This window comes from Trachymyrmex cornetzi, unplaced genomic scaffold, assembly GCF_001594075.2.
Source record: "Trachymyrmex cornetzi isolate Tcor2-1 unplaced genomic scaffold, Tcor1.1 scaffold82, whole genome shotgun sequence".
NCBI classification, from domain to species: Eukaryota; Metazoa; Arthropoda; class Insecta; order Hymenoptera; family Formicidae; genus Trachymyrmex; species Trachymyrmex cornetzi.
Genome location: NW_017300158.1, coordinates 410,360 through 431,306, shown reverse-complemented (window position 1 = coordinate 431,306; position 20,947 = coordinate 410,360). Strand labels below are relative to the sequence as shown.

The 20,947-nt window shown below is 31.8% G+C and overlaps 1 protein-coding gene across 1 annotated transcript; it reads right to left on the bottom strand.

Annotated features, from left to right (window-relative positions):
- Positions 1-1,657: 1,657 nt before the first annotated feature.
- On the bottom strand, positions 1,658-19,801 carry LOC108768687 (SEC23-interacting protein). The gene is made up of 8 exons (XM_018519212.1): positions 19,459-19,801; positions 8,786-9,229; positions 6,300-8,080; positions 5,585-6,070; positions 4,762-4,939; positions 4,239-4,660; positions 3,754-4,120; positions 1,658-1,989 (listed from the first exon to the last, which is right to left on the bottom strand). Exons 1-8 carry the CDS (start codon positions 19,589-19,591, stop codon positions 1,658-1,660), a joined length of 4,143 nt encoding a protein of 1,380 aa, XP_018374714.1. The 5' UTR covers positions 19,592-19,801.
- Between the last annotated feature and the right edge of the window lie 1,146 nt (positions 19,802-20,947).

The following is a 20,947-nucleotide window of genomic DNA, read 5'->3' as shown; positions in this document are numbered from 1 at the left end:
GATTATTCGCGTGACAATACAGGTTCAGCCGTACGTATTAAACGCCGTCACGTAAAAGCCGGCACTTAATTTCCCCGCAATTATAGCGTATGCGGGTCACCGTGAAACGTGCCAACCGAAAACTTCACATCGAAAGATTTGAAAGAAACATATTTCAAAGTCAGTCCGACTAGATGGTGAGGATATAAAATAGCAGTCGATCAGCGACGTCAACTTTACGGATCGTGCCCACACCGGCCACAGTTGCATGTCGAAAGCGTCGGCCGTGCCTTTCGGAGCCGCTGAGAAGCCACGAAGTACCGCGAAAAACTTAGTTTTGCGAGGACGATAAATCATCTTGAAATTCGCCGGGGCTGACAGGCATGTAGTTTTACGAGGGCCTGCACGCAAAATGCAAAGCAGTCTCGAACCTGGTGGGCTTGCACCGCAATTAATTAGCGTTTCGTGATAGCCGTGCATGTGCCGAAGCGTTCTCTTTTTTTTTCTAGCCCTGCTAAAGTTGCTTGCGCGATAAGGTGACGCCATTCGCTGATCCGATTGAACATGTAACACCATTTTAAAGAACATATCGGCACTGCCTGACTGCACGATGTCGAGATTGCTGTTGAAATTCTCCATAATTTTGTCACGTGTCGCTATACGTAACTGACATGAACTTGAAAGTAATATTATTAATAATTATAAATGATATTTGACAGTACAAGTGCAAATCTGTAATCAAATTATGTGTAAGGGAATATAGATAATTAACAATAATATAAAAGAATACGATAATTTATTAAAATACGCGCACATACATAAGAATCAAAATTGGTATGTTCATAATTCGTTCAAGCAGATTATAAAAAAGTTTATATAATCTACTACATCTTTATCCAACTAAATTATATATTTACATATTATTTCATTTACACATTCTCATTTTCATATCTTTCTTCTCTAGTTAACGCTTCATATATATTTCGATCATACAATCACAATTACACATAGTCTAAATATCAATAATGTATACAAATATGCACTAGATATGCAAACAATAAACGCAAATTGCCATAAAAAATTACCGATTATTCCAACATACCAACCAATCGAATCATTATTTATCTATCCTTTACCTACCTAACAACTAATTTGCTATAAACTAAAATTTATTTGAAGAGCTGATTACGTAGGCCAATTTTTGTGCAATTAATACTTGTATATTAATATTTGTATATAATTAAATAATGCTAAAATTTACAGATAATCAAAAGACAATGTAAAATACAAAGTTTGATTGTTCTGCATTCCGTTTTTTTTAACGTCAACCTAATTGCTGCTTTTTTAAATATTAATTAGAAATAAGATTAATTTCTATACCAATACAATTTAATCTCGCAGCATATAATTATGGGAAAAATATTCCATCGATCAGGATTTCGGTACAAAACCAGTCTTAGGTGGTGGACCGACAGATTTACTGGACATAGGCACTGTAGGATCTACGCCCATAACAAGTGATGTTCCTATATTACTTTTACTGAGTGACACGGCAGCTGCTAAATTCAAAGATGGAGAAGGAGACACTCTCTCAATTGACATTGACTGCTGAGGAAGTTGCGCGTCGGTCTGAATGTATGTTTATAATGCAAAGTATTTCTCGTAAGAAATGTACTACTTACCAGTAACAGATATGACTTGTAAGAGCAAAAATATATTCATTAATATATTCAAAAGGCGCTTCTTGAAGAACGTAATCTATTCTGCGACCACCGTTAAGTTTTCCTATTTTTAAATTGGCACCATCATCATCGTTGTTATGTTGATCTGGTACGCTTGGTGGTTTATGTAATTGTTCTTCGACGACTTTATCAATTTCGCGTTCAAGAATTTGGTTGTCTGGCTTATGAAATAAGGCTAGTTGATAGAAAGAATTCCATGTTTGCCTTACGGAATCAATTAATTTTTGTTTCAAATCCGCTCCGACACGTGCCATCGTCTCCTTTAATTCTGTAAATAATAAATATTAGTAAGGACATATCCATACAATACAGAAGTTTACAGCAATAACGCTGTAAGCTTGTAATATTACTGCAATATTACTAGAATGTTGCAACATTGTTGGACTAATTTGTGCTGTATAGGTAAGTTCAACCTAGGACATAATTTATTATTGCAAATCGTCACGTGCATATTTTAAAATTTAACAATAAGTATTTCCCGTGTGAAATTGGCCCTCCCAACATTTGAGAAAATTAATTTTCCATAACTTATTCGATTGCTCATCGTTTGAATATTTATGCACACTTTGAATTTTCGTTTGCACACTTCTAGGGCTGCGTTCAGATTCCCACCCAGGTGCTCCCCGGATGTCATATCATCTTTGTTGTTTATCGAACGTTAAACAAGGATGACATGACACCCGAGGAGCACCCGGATGGGAATTCAAACGCAGCCTAGTAAGAAAGTTATTAAAAAAAACAATTTTGGGAGGGCTTCACATTAGCCCCTCAACTTCGAGCAAATTGGATCAAAAAGGTCATAATCAATAGATTTTCGTTTGCGCATTTCAAAACAATTCGATTTTTCATTCGCACACCCTTAGTTAAAAATAATAAAAACATAATCAAAATTAATTTAAAGTTTCGAGAAGGGTAGAAAGCGACAAATAGATTCGAATCGCACCTACTATGCTCAAAATGGCATGAATCAATAGGTTCCCGTTGCACATTTCAAAACAAGTCGATTTTTCGTTTTCATACCTTTAGTTGAAAAGTTATTAAAAAAACAATTTTGGGGGGGGGGGAGCTAACTTTATACCAATAAATACATCTGCCTAGCTGGCCCCCCGACTTAACCAAATTTTAATGAATAAATTATATAATAATGCGCTATTTATGCGCCCTTAAACCCCGCAAAAAAATGTTTGCACTTATTTTGTTCAGCTAAAAAAAAGGGCTTTTTTGTGGGGGCTGAGTAGGCTGTCAATCAGCCCCACCCTCCAGTGTTAATAACAACTGATATGGAAAATCAAATACACAGGATTTTATGTGCTATTTATGCGCTTTCATATTCACATAGTTTTAATTTTTGCGCTGCATCCCTTAAGGCACTTCCCTCTTGGAGCAAACAATCATATTCATCATTAAGTCATTTAAAATTGCAAAATTATATCTACAAATATATCTTCAAAAACATCCTAAAGTTTCAAAAAGTTTCATCGAATCATCTCTTTAAGAAAAATTCCCAAAGGTTATGTTATTTTCAGCGAGTTACATCAGGCTCCCCCCTTAAATTCGAGCTGAAAACGTAATTTCTGCGGAGTTGGTCCCCCAACACTCATTTGTTAATATTTAACTAAAGATGTGCAAACAAAAAATTGTTTGAAATGTACAAATGAAAACCTATCGATTCATGCCATTTTGCGCCCAGTAGATGCGATTTGAACCTATTTGCCGCTTTCGATCCTTCTCGAAACTTTAATTGTTAATAACTTTTTAACTAAAAGTGTGCAAACGAAAAATTGAATTTTTTCGAAATGTGCAAATGAAAATCTATCGATTATGACCTTTTCGATTCAATTTACTCGAAGTTGGGGAGCTAGTGTGAAGTTAGCCCTCCTAAAATTGTTTTTTAGTAACTTTCTTGTTAGAAGTGTGCAAACGAAATTCAAAGTGTGCATAAATGTGCAAACAATGAGCAATCGAATGAGCTATAAAAAATTAATTTTCTTAAAAGTTGGGGGGCCAATTTCACATGGGTATAAGTACTCACCTAAATGCATCCTTTTTCTGCCTTTGTGATGTGGTATCAGCATAGGTCGAAAATTGCTGGCTTCAGGATTAATTAAGGATTCTACTCGATAAGCTACCGGATCAAATGGATGAAAGATATTGAAGAAAGCCGGACAAGTAGGCAGAGTAAAATTTTCTCCTAAAGTATCGATGCCTCGAACCGTTACGAACATGCCAATCGGACTGCCGAGAGCAAAGAAGGCACGCGGGCGAAAAGTGAGTTGCGGGTAATTTATATAAGGCTGGCCTGTTCCTGCAGCTCCCATTACATAGCTGACTCTTCTACTAAGACGTCTCTTGATAATAGCTGCAGGCATTGGCTGAATGGGCCCAATACTATCACCTTCCTGCAATTGCAATAAATATTTTAGAGCCTAAATATAAAAAGTGTGAAAGTATTTAAATTATAAGATTGAAAATAAAATACATGAATTTTTTTTATTTATATTTCGTATTGCTACTCACTTCCTCGTTGTCCATATCTTCATCTTCTTTTTTGGGTGTTTGATGGCACAATAGATCAAACATGATCAAACTACCTAATGAATGACCGCCTAAGAATACTTCTCCATCAAAGATAGGATTTCTTTCTTTGAATAGTGAGTACAATCTGTTCAGCTCACTTCCGACTGTTTGCATAATAGTTTGACAATATATAGGACTAGTATAGAAAAGTATATCAAGTAAAGTATCGTTAGTAAAATGTCGCAATTTTGGAATACTCTCCAATGTGATAGCTTGTAGTCGTTTATCAATTCCCGTATCTGAATGAAGCGTTGTATGCCAGGAGATCGGTAAAACTTCTATTCTATTTACAATTCCTTGCTCGCATGCAGTACGATAATGTGATTGCACCAATTGAAATGATATACTTCGGAATTCATCAACTGAAAAATTAATGACGTTAATATTATAATTTGAGTTTTATATATAAATAACTATAATAATAAATTTATGTCAAATTAATATTATATTTTCCACAACTTACCAACTTCTTCTACAGTGCGAAACTTCAGATCGCAAACACTACCAATACCGTGTACAAGAAACAGAAGGTGATCCACTTTCTCAGGCTCACCCTCATCTATATTGAATTCATCGACTCCTCTTTTAACAGTTTTTGGTCTACTTGCAGAACCCTGTAAATATGTACTGTCCTCTGAAGCCTGTAGAAATTAGGATCGACCATATCAAACAGAACCATGCGTGCAATATTACAAAACTCTTTACACATTTTAAATAATAAAAATAATTTATAAAAAAATAAATTATGAAAAGGATAAAATAATTAATAAAAAAGTATTTATAAATATAAGCAAATAATGCTTTGCAAAATAAATTAAATAAGTGCTGTTATTTTTAATTACAACATAAATCGAAAGTTATACATATAAAGCTAAACATAATTGAAAGTATAATGTAGTGTTACTTAACAAAACTGAAAGCTTAATTGTAAACTGTAAAGCAAAATTTTTTTTGTATTAAATTGCGTTATAAAAGGCAAATTTGTAGTAGCAATTTGTAGTAGCAATTAAAATATTTAAAGAAATAATGAAAAAATAATATCATATAACATTTACGCAATTAAATATTATACTTTAACACTGTAAATAAAAGAGTATCTTAACAATTATACTTCAATTTCTTATATAGGTACTATTTAATTTCTTTATTATTTTATTTTCTAAATAAAGCTTTCATAATCAAGTTTTAATTAAGTATTTTATGCAAAATATTATACACTCCTTTATTTATTATTAAACTCCTTTATTCGATATTTAATTTCTTATATATATAATTGACCTACTTACAGCGTTATTTCCCCAAGATCCTGCCACGTCGGGAGAAGCCGGTTGTAGGTAATGAACCTGCACTGTAGCGCTATGGAAGACAATATATTCTCCATTATTTAATTCAATTCTTCGATTCCAGTTGTTCGAGAGGCACGCCAGCTTGTATTCATCTTCAAGTTTGGCAGCAGTGCTCTCATTGTAAGGAACATATCTCGGTTCAGCTGCTCCCTTGTAAAACCAAGAACATCGCCTAACTTCATTAGATGTTCCAATCCAATAGACTGGTGCTCTTTGACGACGTAAGATATCAACATCATAACGACCGCCATCAGTAGCTACTGTAGTTTCGGGCGTGATATCGCTTGAATTATGAACTTCTTCAAGTTTTAAGCTGTCCTGCATGGAGAATGGTAGCCATAACGTTTTGTTCTCCACTTCCTTACGGTAAAACCAATGATGATATACCAGTCTGTATTGCATTCGTTTGTCAGAAGGTCCAGAAGCCTAAAAAATATTAATATTATCTGTGCAATCACTCATTCTTATGTTTTGAATAATTAAGAATAAATAAATCATAATTCATTACTTTGCATTAAATATAAGTTTAAATATGTGTAAAAATGTATCTCAAAGATTATTAATTATTGGCATTAATTACAAATTTTTGGAATATTTTTGCTTAATTTTGCTTAATTAAAAAATAAAATAAAAACTTAAATTGTGATATTCTTACCCAATTTTGAAAACTTGGTGGAATGGTATCTGGTGTGGTGCGATTGGTTGGCGAATTAACAGACATTTGAACAGGACTAAGTGTGGCTGATCCCGTTGGTTCAGGTACTGACGTTGTCATCGATACAGCGGGCGAAGAATATGCAATATTATTTTCAGGAATAGCGTAGGGTTGCTGCAGCCCAGTATTACTTCCGTAAAACGGCAGATTTTGATATGATTGTTGTTGAGAAGAACGTTGGTCATATGTATGTGGAAAAGTCTGTTGCTTAGGAGGTTCATTCGCAAATTGGGCAGGATTATAGAATACCGGTGCTGGTTGTTGGATAGAAGCAGTGTATGCCGGTTGGTTAGACGTTGTATATGTCGGTTGGCCGGATGCAGCGCTTAACACCTGCGATTGAGAAGATTGATCGACATTCCGAAATGGTACATGAGCCGTGGAATCGATCGCTTTAGAATTAAACGCGGAATTTTCTTGAGTTTGCGGCAAATTATTTGTTGCATTAACTACTGGTTGTGCAAATGGAGAATTTGTATTTCTTTCTTGCGACGAAAAACTTGGAAATCGATTTGGTTTCGCTGATTCAAAGAACACACTTGCCGACTGCTCTGTTGGTTTTGATACTTTGTAGAAATCGATGGAAGAAGAAGTTTGCGGAAGTTGGGTAGGTGATACGTAATTTAAACTGGACTTTTGTTCCGCAGGCTCATCTGTATAAAATGTGGAGCTTGACATAGATATTGATTGCACTTGGTAATGCTGTTGAGGCGGATGTACGTTCGACTTAGTTGATTGGGGAGTTATTGCAATCAGACTGTTATCAGTAGTATGTATTTCCGGGAAGATCACTGATTGCGTCGTTGACTCTTGCCCAAGAAACACGTCACTCCATGTGTCACTTCCAGGTTGAACTACTTTCTCTTGTACATCATTCAACTTCGCCTCATGTGATTTATTGATTATCTCATTTGTAGCCTTTAGCGCGTCCTTTTGCGATTCAAAAGATTTCGTTAATTCGGTAGTAACGCTGGACGTTTTGTCAACTTCTGTAAGAGTTTCAGGAGTTGCTACGGAAGAATTTTCCTGCTGTTCCGCAAGTAAATGTTCTAATTTCTCTGTCACCTTGGCTGCTGATATTGGTGTGAATGTCGCATCGGTTTCCCCCGATATTAATGTCGGTTTATATGTAGATTCTGTGGTTGTCTCGAGAGTGCCGCCTTTCGAAAATTCCGACGGTGAATTTAGCTGATTAGGGTTCTTAATCACAGCTACTTCTTTGTCGGAATTAGATGTTGGTGGTAGATCCTGGTTTACGTAAGGAGCAAAGCCAGGAAAAGAGATGTTCGCCGGAGTGTTCTGTGGCGTTGCAGGCTCCAGTACCCGTGTAGGTATCGGTCTAGACAATGACGAAGGAAATTGCGCAGACACGGAAGAACTTTCAAAAAATGGATTCTGATTTGTAGACGTTATAGATGAATTATACTGCGTTGCGATTGGACTGGAACGAAACGAGTTGTGGAGAGAGCTATTTCGCGATAGCTGCTCAGACGTTGGAAGTTGTTCGGGCAAAGAGCTAGTCTGTTGTATGCTAGAATTGTTACCCTGCGCCAATCCCTCCGATTCATATGGATTCAAAATAGTTGGTGGTGCAGAGACATTTTGAGTCGGCAAGAACGTCTGTAATGCTGGATTCGGATATGGCTTTGCAGTGTTAGACGTTAGATCAGGCAGCGGTACATATTTTAAGCGTCGTTTACCAAGTCGATAAGAAACGGGTGCTTTAACAAGAAATAATAATTGTTTCTGATTAGATATATTTGAAATACGCGTTGTATAACGTCATTATACTCATCAGCAAACAGGAAGTTACATGTAATATACCTGTTCGTGTATTATATTAGTTATATTGTTGAGTAGAAAATTATAACTAACAAGTACGCTACATATAACTTTGTGTTTGCTGAGACAATAAATAATACATTCAACAAAAATTTATTAAATATACATATATAAGCAACATGTAAAAATAAGTTAAAATTAAAATTAATCTTAAGTTTTGATAGCGAATTGGACGCACTAGTGCATATTAAAGCCACTGTTTAATTTAAAGCTACTAATTTAATCTATGCAAAAGTAAAATGCAAATATATCGAATTATAAAATACAGATTTTATTTAACCGCACAGTAAAATGTATTGAGGATTTCATAGTTTAATCCGCTTTTATATTAAACACATTTTTATATTAATTTGTATAACGGCTTTAATGTGTACCAGTGCACACTGAGTGTATCCAATAGAATTCGTTATTGGAATTGCATTATGTTATGTCTATCGAATTACTTATTAAAAAATATTTACTCTATATACATATTACATATGTATATAGAGTAAATATTTAAAATTTGCTATAAAGAAAAGTATATTAATATTTATTCAAATTTTATTAATTATAAATTTTTATTCATAAATTCAAGCATTTACCGTAGCCGGGTTGAGATATACTGGATGGAGCTGCCGGCTGAGGAGAATTGGGTACAGTACCAGTAGGAAAAGCAGCAAATCCTGACAAGTTTGTACTTCGAGAATCCTGAGGATTAATTGCTAAGAATCCTGATGTTTCCGATGGAAAACCATGATATCCTTGCGGCGTTATGTAAGGATTAGGTTCGTGCGTTGTTCCGCTGGTGTTCTCGGGTATCTGACTTATTTGCGGTCCCGAGGAATCGGATTTAATCGATAATGACAAATTCGGCAGAGAAGAAAGAATCGATGTAAGATATCCAGATTTTCCTGGTTGATTTGCGATATCCTTGTACTCTTTTGGCTGAGAAGATGCATTGATAGAAGAATCCTCGTTCGTTCGTAATGGAGATTGAGATTGGGTATTGACTGGCTCTTGTCCTATGAAATTGTCCAGCTCAGTATCTAAAAAAAAGATGACAGCTTATTTATTTAATCTAAAAAAATGTCAGATAATATTTTATATTATTTTATATTAATAATATTTTTTGTATCTTGCGTTTCAAAGTGTTGCTTATGATAAAGATATTGTGTAATTTATAGTATAATTTTTTAACATATTTATTTGGTGTACTTAAAACGAATTTATACTTCTACTGTTATTAAACATTTTACAATAATATTTGTATAATAATAAAAAAAACATTAACAAGCAAAAAACAAAAACAAATGTTTATATAATATAGCTCTAACATTAACATTATTTTCTACAAAATATATATATTTTTTTAGAAATTTAAGCAAAATTTTCGAAAGTTACGGCATTTAATAACTCTTAGTACATCTATTTAATAATCCTTAAATAATCAGATATAACAACGTATTCATAAAAATCCCTTTCGACTAAATTCTCCGACAGATTATTCACAAACTGTCAATATTGAACAGGATGCAATGAACGTAAGAACCAATGATGAAGATAATGCGAGCCAACGTCGACTATTCTTACACTTTTACGTAGTTGATTACCAGCAGTTTAATAGATATTGAATTATCAACTTTTTTGTAATGACTTTTTCAATATCTTAGTATTTATGAGTTACTCATATTCACGTGTGAGAATAATTATAATGTCTGCATAAAAAAAATTCAGTTTGTTAACATTTCCATACTTGCTTTATTCGATACTAGTCTCCATGCATACGCTAGTAATTAATTATACAAGCATATGCGACTTACGCTTTGATAAAAATTTTTTATTTGCATTTATAAAAATAGGTGAGAAACTATATTGCTTTATCAACATCATATAACTTTGCAATAAATGCTTGCTTAAAGCGTTCAGATATTAAATGCAAGAATCAAGATATTAAATATAATAATTCATTAAATGTAATGTGTAATATTTACAAGTTTTCACTGAAACATCGTATATCAAAGTTTGCTCATAGCGAGACACCTTCGATTGTGCAACAACGCACGTTACCACCTAAATTTACTTTTGCGTTCATGTTATCGATAATGTAACTAAAGACACGTTATCCCTTTGTTTGTAAACTTACGTGAATGAAACTTTATAAGTATGCCGCACATTTTTGTATCGACTCTTTCGTTCGAGGTTTTCGTTGCAGTCACGATATGGAATTACGTGTGTTCCTTCTTTTTGTAACGTGCTGTGTGACTTACATTCTATGCAGAAATGCAGTCAGTGGATCAACGCTCACTAAAGTTTTCCCGTCAATTAATAATGCTTATCAATCAGATGTGAGAATATCTGAGATAGGCAATACGAGAATTGAACGATCAATTGAAACGAAAACGAGACCAGACGGAACAACTTTAAAGGATTACTCGCCTAAGCCTGAAACTCTCTCTCTCTCCCTTCCACGAGAACCTCCGATTGTTGAAGATTTATTAATGAAGACAAGGATTTTCAACGACTTTAAAAAAACAAAATGTTCTAGGTTTGTTATTAATTTGCATAATAAAAATATTTATGTAAAAATAATAGTAAACATTTAATAAATTTAGTAAACATATAACTTTTATCTTATTCTACTCGCTTGCGGATACATTTGTAATGTATAAACGCAAATAGAGAAAGAATTATATTTAAAAAATAGTATTTCTAAGAAATCAATATTTTAAAAAATAAAAACCGTAAAATATTTCTGTTAAAAGGTACTGTATGCAACAATTGGGAATTAGCAAAGGTTTCGAAGATATTAAACTTATTTTATCATTTTTGCCAAATGAGAACGGAGATGGTAATAATTTTAATATAGCGTGAATAATATAATGCGATTTAACATAAATGAACTTTCTTTAAATTATCATTGTTGTTGACATTGTTTATCATGTTCGATTAAATATTGACGTAAGTAAATTAAACGAATTGTGCTGATATTGATATTACTAATTGTAAGTTCTAACTGCACATTCTGGTAGTTGATGACGTATAATTAGAAATTATCTGTAATTTTCGATAAGGCTATGAATAATATGACGTACATTAATAACATCAGTCAATACCTTATTATAAAACATATTTTTAATAACTACATATTCTCTGGATATCGATTTAAAAAGTCAATTTATAAGCCAAGAGATATGATCATCAACATATTGAAATATGCTCATCTTATGTAAGATATTTTATAAAATACGTAATGTATATCAAATTTATTTTTATATACATTATATACGTAATATAGGTATATAATGTTTTTTAAAGAACATGAACTAGTATGCTCGATGAATACAAAAATTTATAATTGAACTATAAGTTGTATTTATTTAAATTTTTGACGTTGAAAAAATGTATTCGTAAATTTATTCAAAACTGTAAATTTTCAAAACATTTATTCATGAAAAAATAATGATTATTTTACGAGTATTCATATTTATTCAAAATATTCGAACAAGATGTAAAGTAAAAAAGAAAGAAAACTTCAATAAGCAACCATTGCCTCTTAACGGTTGCTTATACCAACTGGTGCCTAGCACTATGCTAACCAGTACTTTGCTGATTCTAACGAAAGAAAAATTAATGTTATTTATTTTCATTCATGATATTCAGATGTGATGGGGCAAAAACTTCGAAATTAACAGTTTAGATGGATAATAGAATGTATTATCTTTTGAAATATTAAAAAAAATCTAAACTATCTAAACTGTTTTTATAGATTTCTGTTTACTCTATGCTTGTAATATATGTATACAGATAATGCGGAGTGGATGCGAAATTGGAAATATTCATAATTATATTCACAAAAGCATTTTTTCAAATCAAATGAGAAATATTTATTCATTTCTCGATGAACATCAAAAAGATGTATTTATACTCGTATATTCACATTCATTATTTATTCAATTATTCGAATATTGGGTGTATTCGTTGAGCAGATTGTTATGAACAAAAAAACTAACGACAATATTAAATCGAATATTTTTCAGTGTAAATAAATATTTCATACATATAAAATATAAAAACAGATCTTACACACATAAATTATAAAAATTATATTGTAAGCAAGCTGTATATAATTATTTTATATATCATTTCAGATTATTTTTCAATAGAAAATAGTTCAAATTTCAAGATATTAAAACATTTGTCTACCGATAATAAAAGTTCAACAATCTTTGATTATTGTCAAGTAAGTTAATTTTGTAAAAAATCGTGAAAATCTCGATAAATATATTATTTAACATTTGTAGATGTATCTTAATTTGAACTGTGACATTGTAAACATGGAAAGACATTTGGTTATAAAAACCGATGAATTTTACTCGAATGCAAAATTTAATCCACGAAACATCGAGATATTTAAAAATGGTTTTTTAAATATACCAGAATTTTCGGTAAGACCAAAATTAATACATTCGTATGAAAAAAGAGAGAAATAATTAATAAAATATATATCTTAGAAAAAATTAGAACACAAAATTAATTTGAGCGAATATATTAAAACCAATTTCCAAACTGATGTAACCGGAATTGCAATCAACATCTTGGGAAATCTTACGCGTGCAGTGTTGACAATATCTAATAGTAGTGAGTATATATATACAATTCTTCTTCCTTTACTTTACTTTTAAATATAACAAGAATTCTGTTTTATTTAAAAATATTTCTATCCAACTATTTTTTGCAAACAAGATTTAACAACTAATTTTATATAGGATATGCTCTAAATAGTTTCTCTCATTTCAACATTCAAATGTGTGTAGGACCAGTAAAGTCGCGATAAATAAATAAAGTAATGATCGATAGCGAATATCACGTTTAAGTAATACGTTTCTGAACATATCTATAGCATCGATAGTTACGACATATACATAGATAAAATTATATTACTTTTCATAGCACATGATAACTAAATTAATTAATATAACGTAAAAATACTAAACGTATTCTTATTATTCTTATTAATATGTGGAGATAAATTTGAAACATTCTATATTATAATTCCTTGTATTTAAAAAAAAAACTTGTTATATACAAGAGAAAATTATTTTAAAATACGTTAAACAGATTGCGGATTGTATAAAATTATCACCAATATCATATATATATATATTTCAGTCACTTATATGAGTTTTTTTTCTGTTATTAGAAGCATTCAATCATATATACAGGGTGTCCCGTAAGTTTTTGCCAACCGCTTTTGTGTAGATAGAGCGGACTAAACTCGGAAAGTCCTTTACTATTTTGCAATTTTCGCATTAACAACTCTTGTCTCTTGCAGTTTTTCTGTAAAGTTGATAATATTTGGGTAAAAAAATTATTCAAGACCAATACTCAGCAAATTTTAGTAATTAATATCTCGTTAATCATTGTAAAAATTGCAAAATGGTAGAAGATTTTTCGATTCAGTTTAATCCGCTCTATTTATACAAAAGCGGTTGGAAAAAACTTAAGGGACACCCCGTATAATTGTCGTTGTATACTCAGTTTCGTTTAACCTCTCTACATCAAGGGCAGTATCGATCTGATGGTTACTTTCTATACGTATTCATTGTATCACACTAAATGATTATGTCATACAAGAATTAGTTTTTGCATTTTTATCTATTTATAAAATTTTTCTAATTTTAACCACAGTATATTTTACACAGTATACTTCACACACAAAACTCTTACAATCAATAAACAAGTTCCGAACGATGCAAAAGAACAGAATATTAGAATTGTTTTATTGTCAATCAATTTTCCTTACCCTCAAAACCAATACGATGTTTAATTCAAGACTAATTTTCACTCCCAACATGCACTTTAACAGACAAAATGATAGAGAGACCAGAAATAGTAATATCATTGGCAAGTATATACAACACGAAAGGGGTGGCTGTCGGCGCGCGCAACGTTCCGGATAGATTGTGTATAAAGCTAACGGGGATGGAAAATTCAAAGTACAATATGGACGTAATTACTTATTATGGAGCAAATAAGGAAAATAACGCGAGAGATGATATTATCAACGTTAATTCTATAAGTGGTAAGTAAAATTGCAATGTATTGTTAACTATGCAACAACGTACAAAAAAATAATAGTTATTTTTTAAACATAAATGTATTTATAGAAGAAATATATTTAAAATATTACTCGCATTAATTTTTATATTTATGGAATGCCATATAAATTCTCAACATGAATTGCTGCACAAATATTCTGCTGACATTTAGACATACATTTATACATATACGTACTGATATTGATTCATGAAGTTTCAATCATGAAGCTCCTGATATAAAATAACTGTATTACACATTACAAGAAGTTACACTTTATCTTTCATTTTATAATCTTATTAAAATAACCAAAAAAAATCTTAAAATAGAATTATGATAATTTGGAGGTGTTATTGAGCTGTCTTTAAAGTTTAAACACGAATATAATAGTTTCAACAAAAGTTTGTAAAGTATATATAACACATTTGTAAAATATAATATTATTTCAGTATAGAAAATAAATCGAAATACCATTATATTAATGCAAATGCAAAATAAAGTAAATTTTATAATGCAGAAATAACTGTGATTTAAATGGAAGAAATATAAATGTAGAATCATGGATACGTCAAAAAGAATACATGTTGCAACTTTATCATCAGTCATGCACTATGATCGAAATTTATATATACATATTATCATATAGGTAAACCACATATCACACAATGCTTTCATTTTCTCGTAACAATAAAAGAGAAATCACTCACTCTTATCTTCGCGCAAATAAACCGCGACATAACGGTCGGCAAAACGCGCGAGATGTATTCGTGCACTCTTACGCAACTTCCAACTTCCTCTTAACACGGTAGCCGTCTGACAACTGCCAATCCGTTAGCTTCTAACTCGCGGATACGCGAGATTGTGCAATTCACTCATTGCCCTTTGGTCACATCTCTCTCTCTCTCTCTCTCTCTCTCTCTCTCTCTCTCTCTCTCTCTCTCTCTTCCCCGCCCCTCTCTTCTTCTCTTTTATGTTTACTTGATTTACTCTGATTCTCATTAATTCGCACAGAAAATAAACTATAGAAAAATTTCTTATTTTTTTCTCATCACAATGTGTAAGATGCAACTGGCTAAGAAAAACTAATACTTCCAATCACAAAGAAACATGCAATCAAATATTTCTTAGGACAGAGATTCAAATAACTACTCTCTTACGACTATTAAGTTTCTCTAAACGATGCCAATACTATTATTATCTACAATTCTATTTATAATCGAACTCCTAAGTATACCTGTTTTTCTTATCGCATTTCTAACGCATTTTAGTTAAAATAATTGCTGTTTCGAAATGATCTATATTATTACTTTTTGAAATATTTATTTCTTCTACACATAGATTTTCGTACTATACAGATATAGTTACAATAACTTTGTGATTTCATTTTTATTAATTATCCTTCTTTAATCATTCTTTGCTTTTTATCCTTGATAAATATATGATTATAATCCAACGTAATAAAAATCTATTATTTTCAGTTTTAGTGGCGTAGAAATTTAAAGCCTTTGCAATCAGAAATTTTGTATACGCATCTAAATAATGAAATTGAAAAATCTTGTAGAATAATATTACTTATGCTATTTGACAACCGAAATTGTAAGAATTAATTATATACATATATATTATATATACATATATCCTTTATGCAATAGAATATAAAAAAATAAAATAATATACTATAACAACATATTAAAATATATATTACTGAAAATTTATATTTATTTCCTTCTTCCCTTTTTCTCTCTAGGGGTTAATAGAAAAAATGATTTTTTAAATGAGATACTAGATAAAATACATATCACGCGAGTCAAAACATCAACTGTAAGTTAAATAAAATTTATCAATTACATTATTTTATACAATATTTTATATAATATTTATATAATTATTAAAATATTTTTAATCATTAAATTATTTTATAGGAAACTAACAAGAACGCTGCTAATAATGGTGCCAATTTACCACATTCTATAATAAATAAAAAGCAAAAATTTAAGAGATCAGCAGAAATTATGGACCCAAGAAGAAATAATGATGAAATAACAGATAAAAAAAATTTTTCTGATATATCACTCTCTACACACACACACAAGCGTGAATCTACTGCAGTAATTGATAAAAATAATATTAATCATTTCGATCTACGTAACAATTCTTTGATTAGTTATGGTGAATTTGAGATTTTATCAAATTTCTCAAATATCAAGGTATTTAAAGAGTATATTTTTATTGAGACTATGAATATTTTTTATGAATTCATAATACCGACTTTCTTATCAACTTTTTATTAACATTTTATGATAAAAATAGGATTTTATACTTTGCAGGAGCCACAACAGCAGAAAATTCAAGCGCGATCGTCGGAAGTCGCATCATTAAATGAAGATATTGATTCAAAGATGAAATCACCCGATGAGATCATATCGATGCAAATGGATAGCGATCGAAGTCAAAAACTTTCAACGCAAATTAATGAGGATCCTTTTGAAAGAAGAAAGCTACTGTTAGATGTGAATGTAAACAGCAAATTAATTGCTGCACCAGGAACAATACATAGAGTGATTTTTGATGCGACAAATAACTGCATCTTTCCAGTTAAATATTTAATTCGAGCGAGAAGCTCTCCATTCAGAATATATAATAGCCCACTGAGAGAGATATAGTAAGTAAATTATTTTTAAAATAACTCGAAAGTTAGTTAAAATAATTAATAAAATAAAGATTAGTTTTCTTAGAAATTTTAAAGGAAACTATATAAGTCAATAAATCAAACTGGTAAATACGCGGTATTTACAGTGAACAATTATTTATAATATTAATCATAAATATTAATTTATGACTAATTAAATAGCAATTTTAATTTTGATTCTTATTTAGGTTTTTTTTACCAACATATATTAATTATTATAAAATTACTGACTGTAAAACAGTTGAATAAAATGCGCGTCTATTTATGTAACTCCTACGTCACACTGCCAAGTAACCTCAACATTTCAGCAACAAACATTTAAACCGATATTCATAGTCAATTCTGATATTTAAGATCGTCTTAAGTTCAGTCTTGAGGTATCACGAATCAATCAAAAGGTCGCATTAGCGTCTTAAGACATTACTTACGACGATCTTGAAATAAGAACCGACTGAATACCAGCCTTAGTCCCAGATAGAACCATATATAAATGTTCATTTATTTTTTTATATAAAGAGTTTTTTAGGATCGTCCACGTGAATACACATCTTGTTGTGTTCAATTTTATTTAAATGTTGATCAACTTTTCATTATAGTACGAATTAAAAAGGATATAAATACATCTCATTTATTATACAATAATATCTTCATATTAATTAAAGATATCGAATAAAAGTTGAGATTGATATCACTATTTACTATGATGTTAGCAATAAAATCCATACTTTACAAATTTATCATATAATCATAGAGCATAATTGTATTAAAACATTAAATGTTTAATACAGCTTATGAAGTAAAACTTTGTATTTGATGAATATATCTATTTTTTCTAAAAATTGTTTATCTTTATAAATTTGTATCAAACAGCATGTGGTTGCATCCGAGACAGACAGGTCAGATAGCTGTAGATATTTTTGTACCAGCGGAAACCCAAGAAACTGTCAATACGCTTACACTGTATATCGTTAATACAGAAATAATGGAGAAAACAGTACAAATTTTTGTTCACAATGAGCTTTCGAAAAACATTGATAATGTAAAACCAACAATTGAATATTCGTTCAATAGCAACTGTGCCGGTAAATTGGACAAAGATCGTTGCGAAAAAACATTTTGGAGTGCTGACATTACTGTCCAAGATTATGATTCAGGTAATCAATAAATTATGTAATAGTATTTTGTATAATCGAATCATTCATTTTCTTTCTTTTTATACAGGTTTAAAAAGTGTAATAGCAGTACCGAATGGGTTATACCCATACACTAAATATATAAGTGGCACAAAGGATAAAGTTACATTTTACTATTTATCTACTTGTTGCACACCAACAGCTACAATTACAGCGATAGATGTATCGGAAAATCAGTACACTCGTAGTATCGATGTAACAGCATGGGACAACCTATCACAAGGAGAAATAGCAGCTGTCGTACTCGGTGCACTACTACTTCTTTTACTTATAGTATGTGTCGTTATTGCAATAGTATATTGTGTTCGTAAAAGGGATAGTCATGATTTACCTTATACAAAAAGATATGGCTCTAGATCACAACCTGCTCGAACCGAAAGAACAAGTTTCTAACTTGTAAGAATCAATGTAATATCGTTATCATGACCAACTATATCATAAAAACTGTAAATGAAACTACCAAAATGTTATTCAGAATGTAAATAAATAAAGTATTTAATTAATTCCTATGTTGTGTGTGTAAATCAAATTAATACTATAAGCACGATGGAGTAATGCATATAATTTATCTATATACGTCTCCACATAAAATAAAAATCACAAGATACGAAAAACTTATCACTTCCTCTATTTCCAGTCAAATACTCCATTTCCACTCAATTATTTATTAAAGAACATAACATATTTTCTACACTAGACACCAATTTGATGGATTTTTCATGTATGCTATACATGAAAAATCCAATCATGTATGCTATACATGAAAAATCCAATATACATTTTGTAGTTCTTGCAAGTCCACCCATGCAATTCTGTTTGGAAAAACCTTTATAGTTTAAAGCCTCTATCTTTTACAGTTAAAGCACGTCGCAAAACCGCACACGCAAAGAAATCATCTTACATGATGTATGTTGCATCATTGTGACTTCTATGCACATATTTGATAAACTTTATAAAAACTGTCTAGGTTGGCCTAGATAAATGTGAACGTTTCACGCTAGAGTCAGGGACTTTCATTACACGGCCTTTTTCACTGTAATGCCGACAGAGCAAAAGATGACTGAATAACAGATGTTAGCCTACGAGTGCATTTCAGTACATGACCATACATGAAAGAGGCGTGATGCTGGAGAAGTTAAGCACTACGAAGTGAAGTAAACGGAGCAGAGGTTGCTCCTTTTTGAATTTTGTTTCGACCACCAATTAATTCTCTGTAGCTATATCATCAGATTGAATAATACACCAAATTTTCAGAACTGCTGAACCCCGCCCACGATATTTTATTGAATGAACTCACCATCTCGGAGCACAGCTGGTGTCGCAGGTGTGACTGGCACCAGCAATGTATTTTCCGCGTAATTATCGAAAGGAAAGTCTGGACCAGCCGCGGACAATAATGGATTTTTCATTTTACGCGACTTGCCGTTCATGTTCACTGCGATGTCGAAGCAAATACAATTTGCAATGGCACTGACATTAGAGGGTATTTATAATAAAACGAACACCGTGAACCGTTTTCTTTTAATTCTTCTACGAAATACAAATTTGCACGACTTATCCACGTAAGCACATGTGCCTGTCGCAGCAATTTGACAGTGAGTACGTTGCGCCTTATGGAACGTAACTTTCTCGACGAGACATCGTCGACATAGGAAGTTTCGTTCGTCCCTAATTTTATATTGGTATTATGACTTGAACCAGAGAGAAACCTGAGAGAGGACATGCCGGCTCAAAACCTGTAATCACAAAATGCTGCCGCGCGCTACTGCCCCCTGACAAAATAGATGTAAACTACATAGCTCTGTGGGTAATACGTCCACATTTCAACTCCAGGGCTGCGTTCAAAAACATCACCCGGGTGTCTCCGTGTATTATCTTATCCTTGTTTAACACTGAGTGAACAACAAAGATAATACGATACGCGGGGGTACTCGGGTGATGTTTTTGAACGCAGCCCAGGGGGTCGATTCTGTATCTTCAAACAAGGGGGTCGATTCTATATCTTCAATCAAGATGAAAATTACAAAAATGAGCAAATTTACTAGGTATTGACCAATGAAATTATCAGTATTCTAGTAAATTCACTCACTTTTGTAATTGTCACTTCGTTTCCAAATACAGAATCGATCCCAAGGTGAAAATTACAAAAGTGAGCAAATTTACTAGATGTCGACCAATGAAATGATCAGTATTCTAGTTAATTCGCTCACTTTTGTAATTTTCATCTCGTTTCAAAATACAGTCGATTCCTTGATGATAAATCGGTACTTGGTACACATAATCGTGCCACATTCACAAATTGTGCATCAGAAATATTCATCTCCACAATCTTACATGCGCGTGATGTTTATTTCGCTTAAAAGTATTAACATTTAGTTTATATTATAGTTTTACAAATGTACTAATATTTATATTTTGGTAATTATTTAGAATACAGGGCCTCACCTCCGATTTTGATTAAATTGGGATTATTCGATGCGTTTTCACTCACAATGAAAGAATCTGGAAAAAAAATGTGGCGGCTCGTGAATCAAGATATCAAGCATTAAAGTTCGAAATTTTAGAAGTTAAGACACCAGGGTACCTATCATGTAATATATCGGAATGGATTCCGATCGGAATTATTCCGTTTTCCCTAGAAAACGCAATAGAAATCTAGGGAATAATTGAATATTTCCGATCGGAATCGATTCCGACTTGTTCTATGATAGGTACCCTGTCATTCTAACTAAATGATCGTGTTCATAAAACTCAACTCGACTCAACTGTGCAGAGTGGATCTGTGA

Bases quoted from the DNA above. Each gene is read 5' to 3' on its own strand.
- LOC108768687 (XM_018519212.1), bottom strand. From the start codon at position 19,591: ATGAACGGCAAGTCGCGTAAAATGAAAAATCCATTATTGTCCGCGGCT. The intron at 9,230-19,458 runs GTGAGTTCATTC...TCTTTTTTTTAG, and splicing joins ACCAGCTGTGCTCCGAGATG to ATACTGAGCTGGACAATTTC. The intron at 4,940-5,584 runs GTAAGTAGGTCA...TAATTTCTACAG, and splicing joins GATCTTGGGGAAATAACGCT to GCTTCAGAGGACAGTACATA.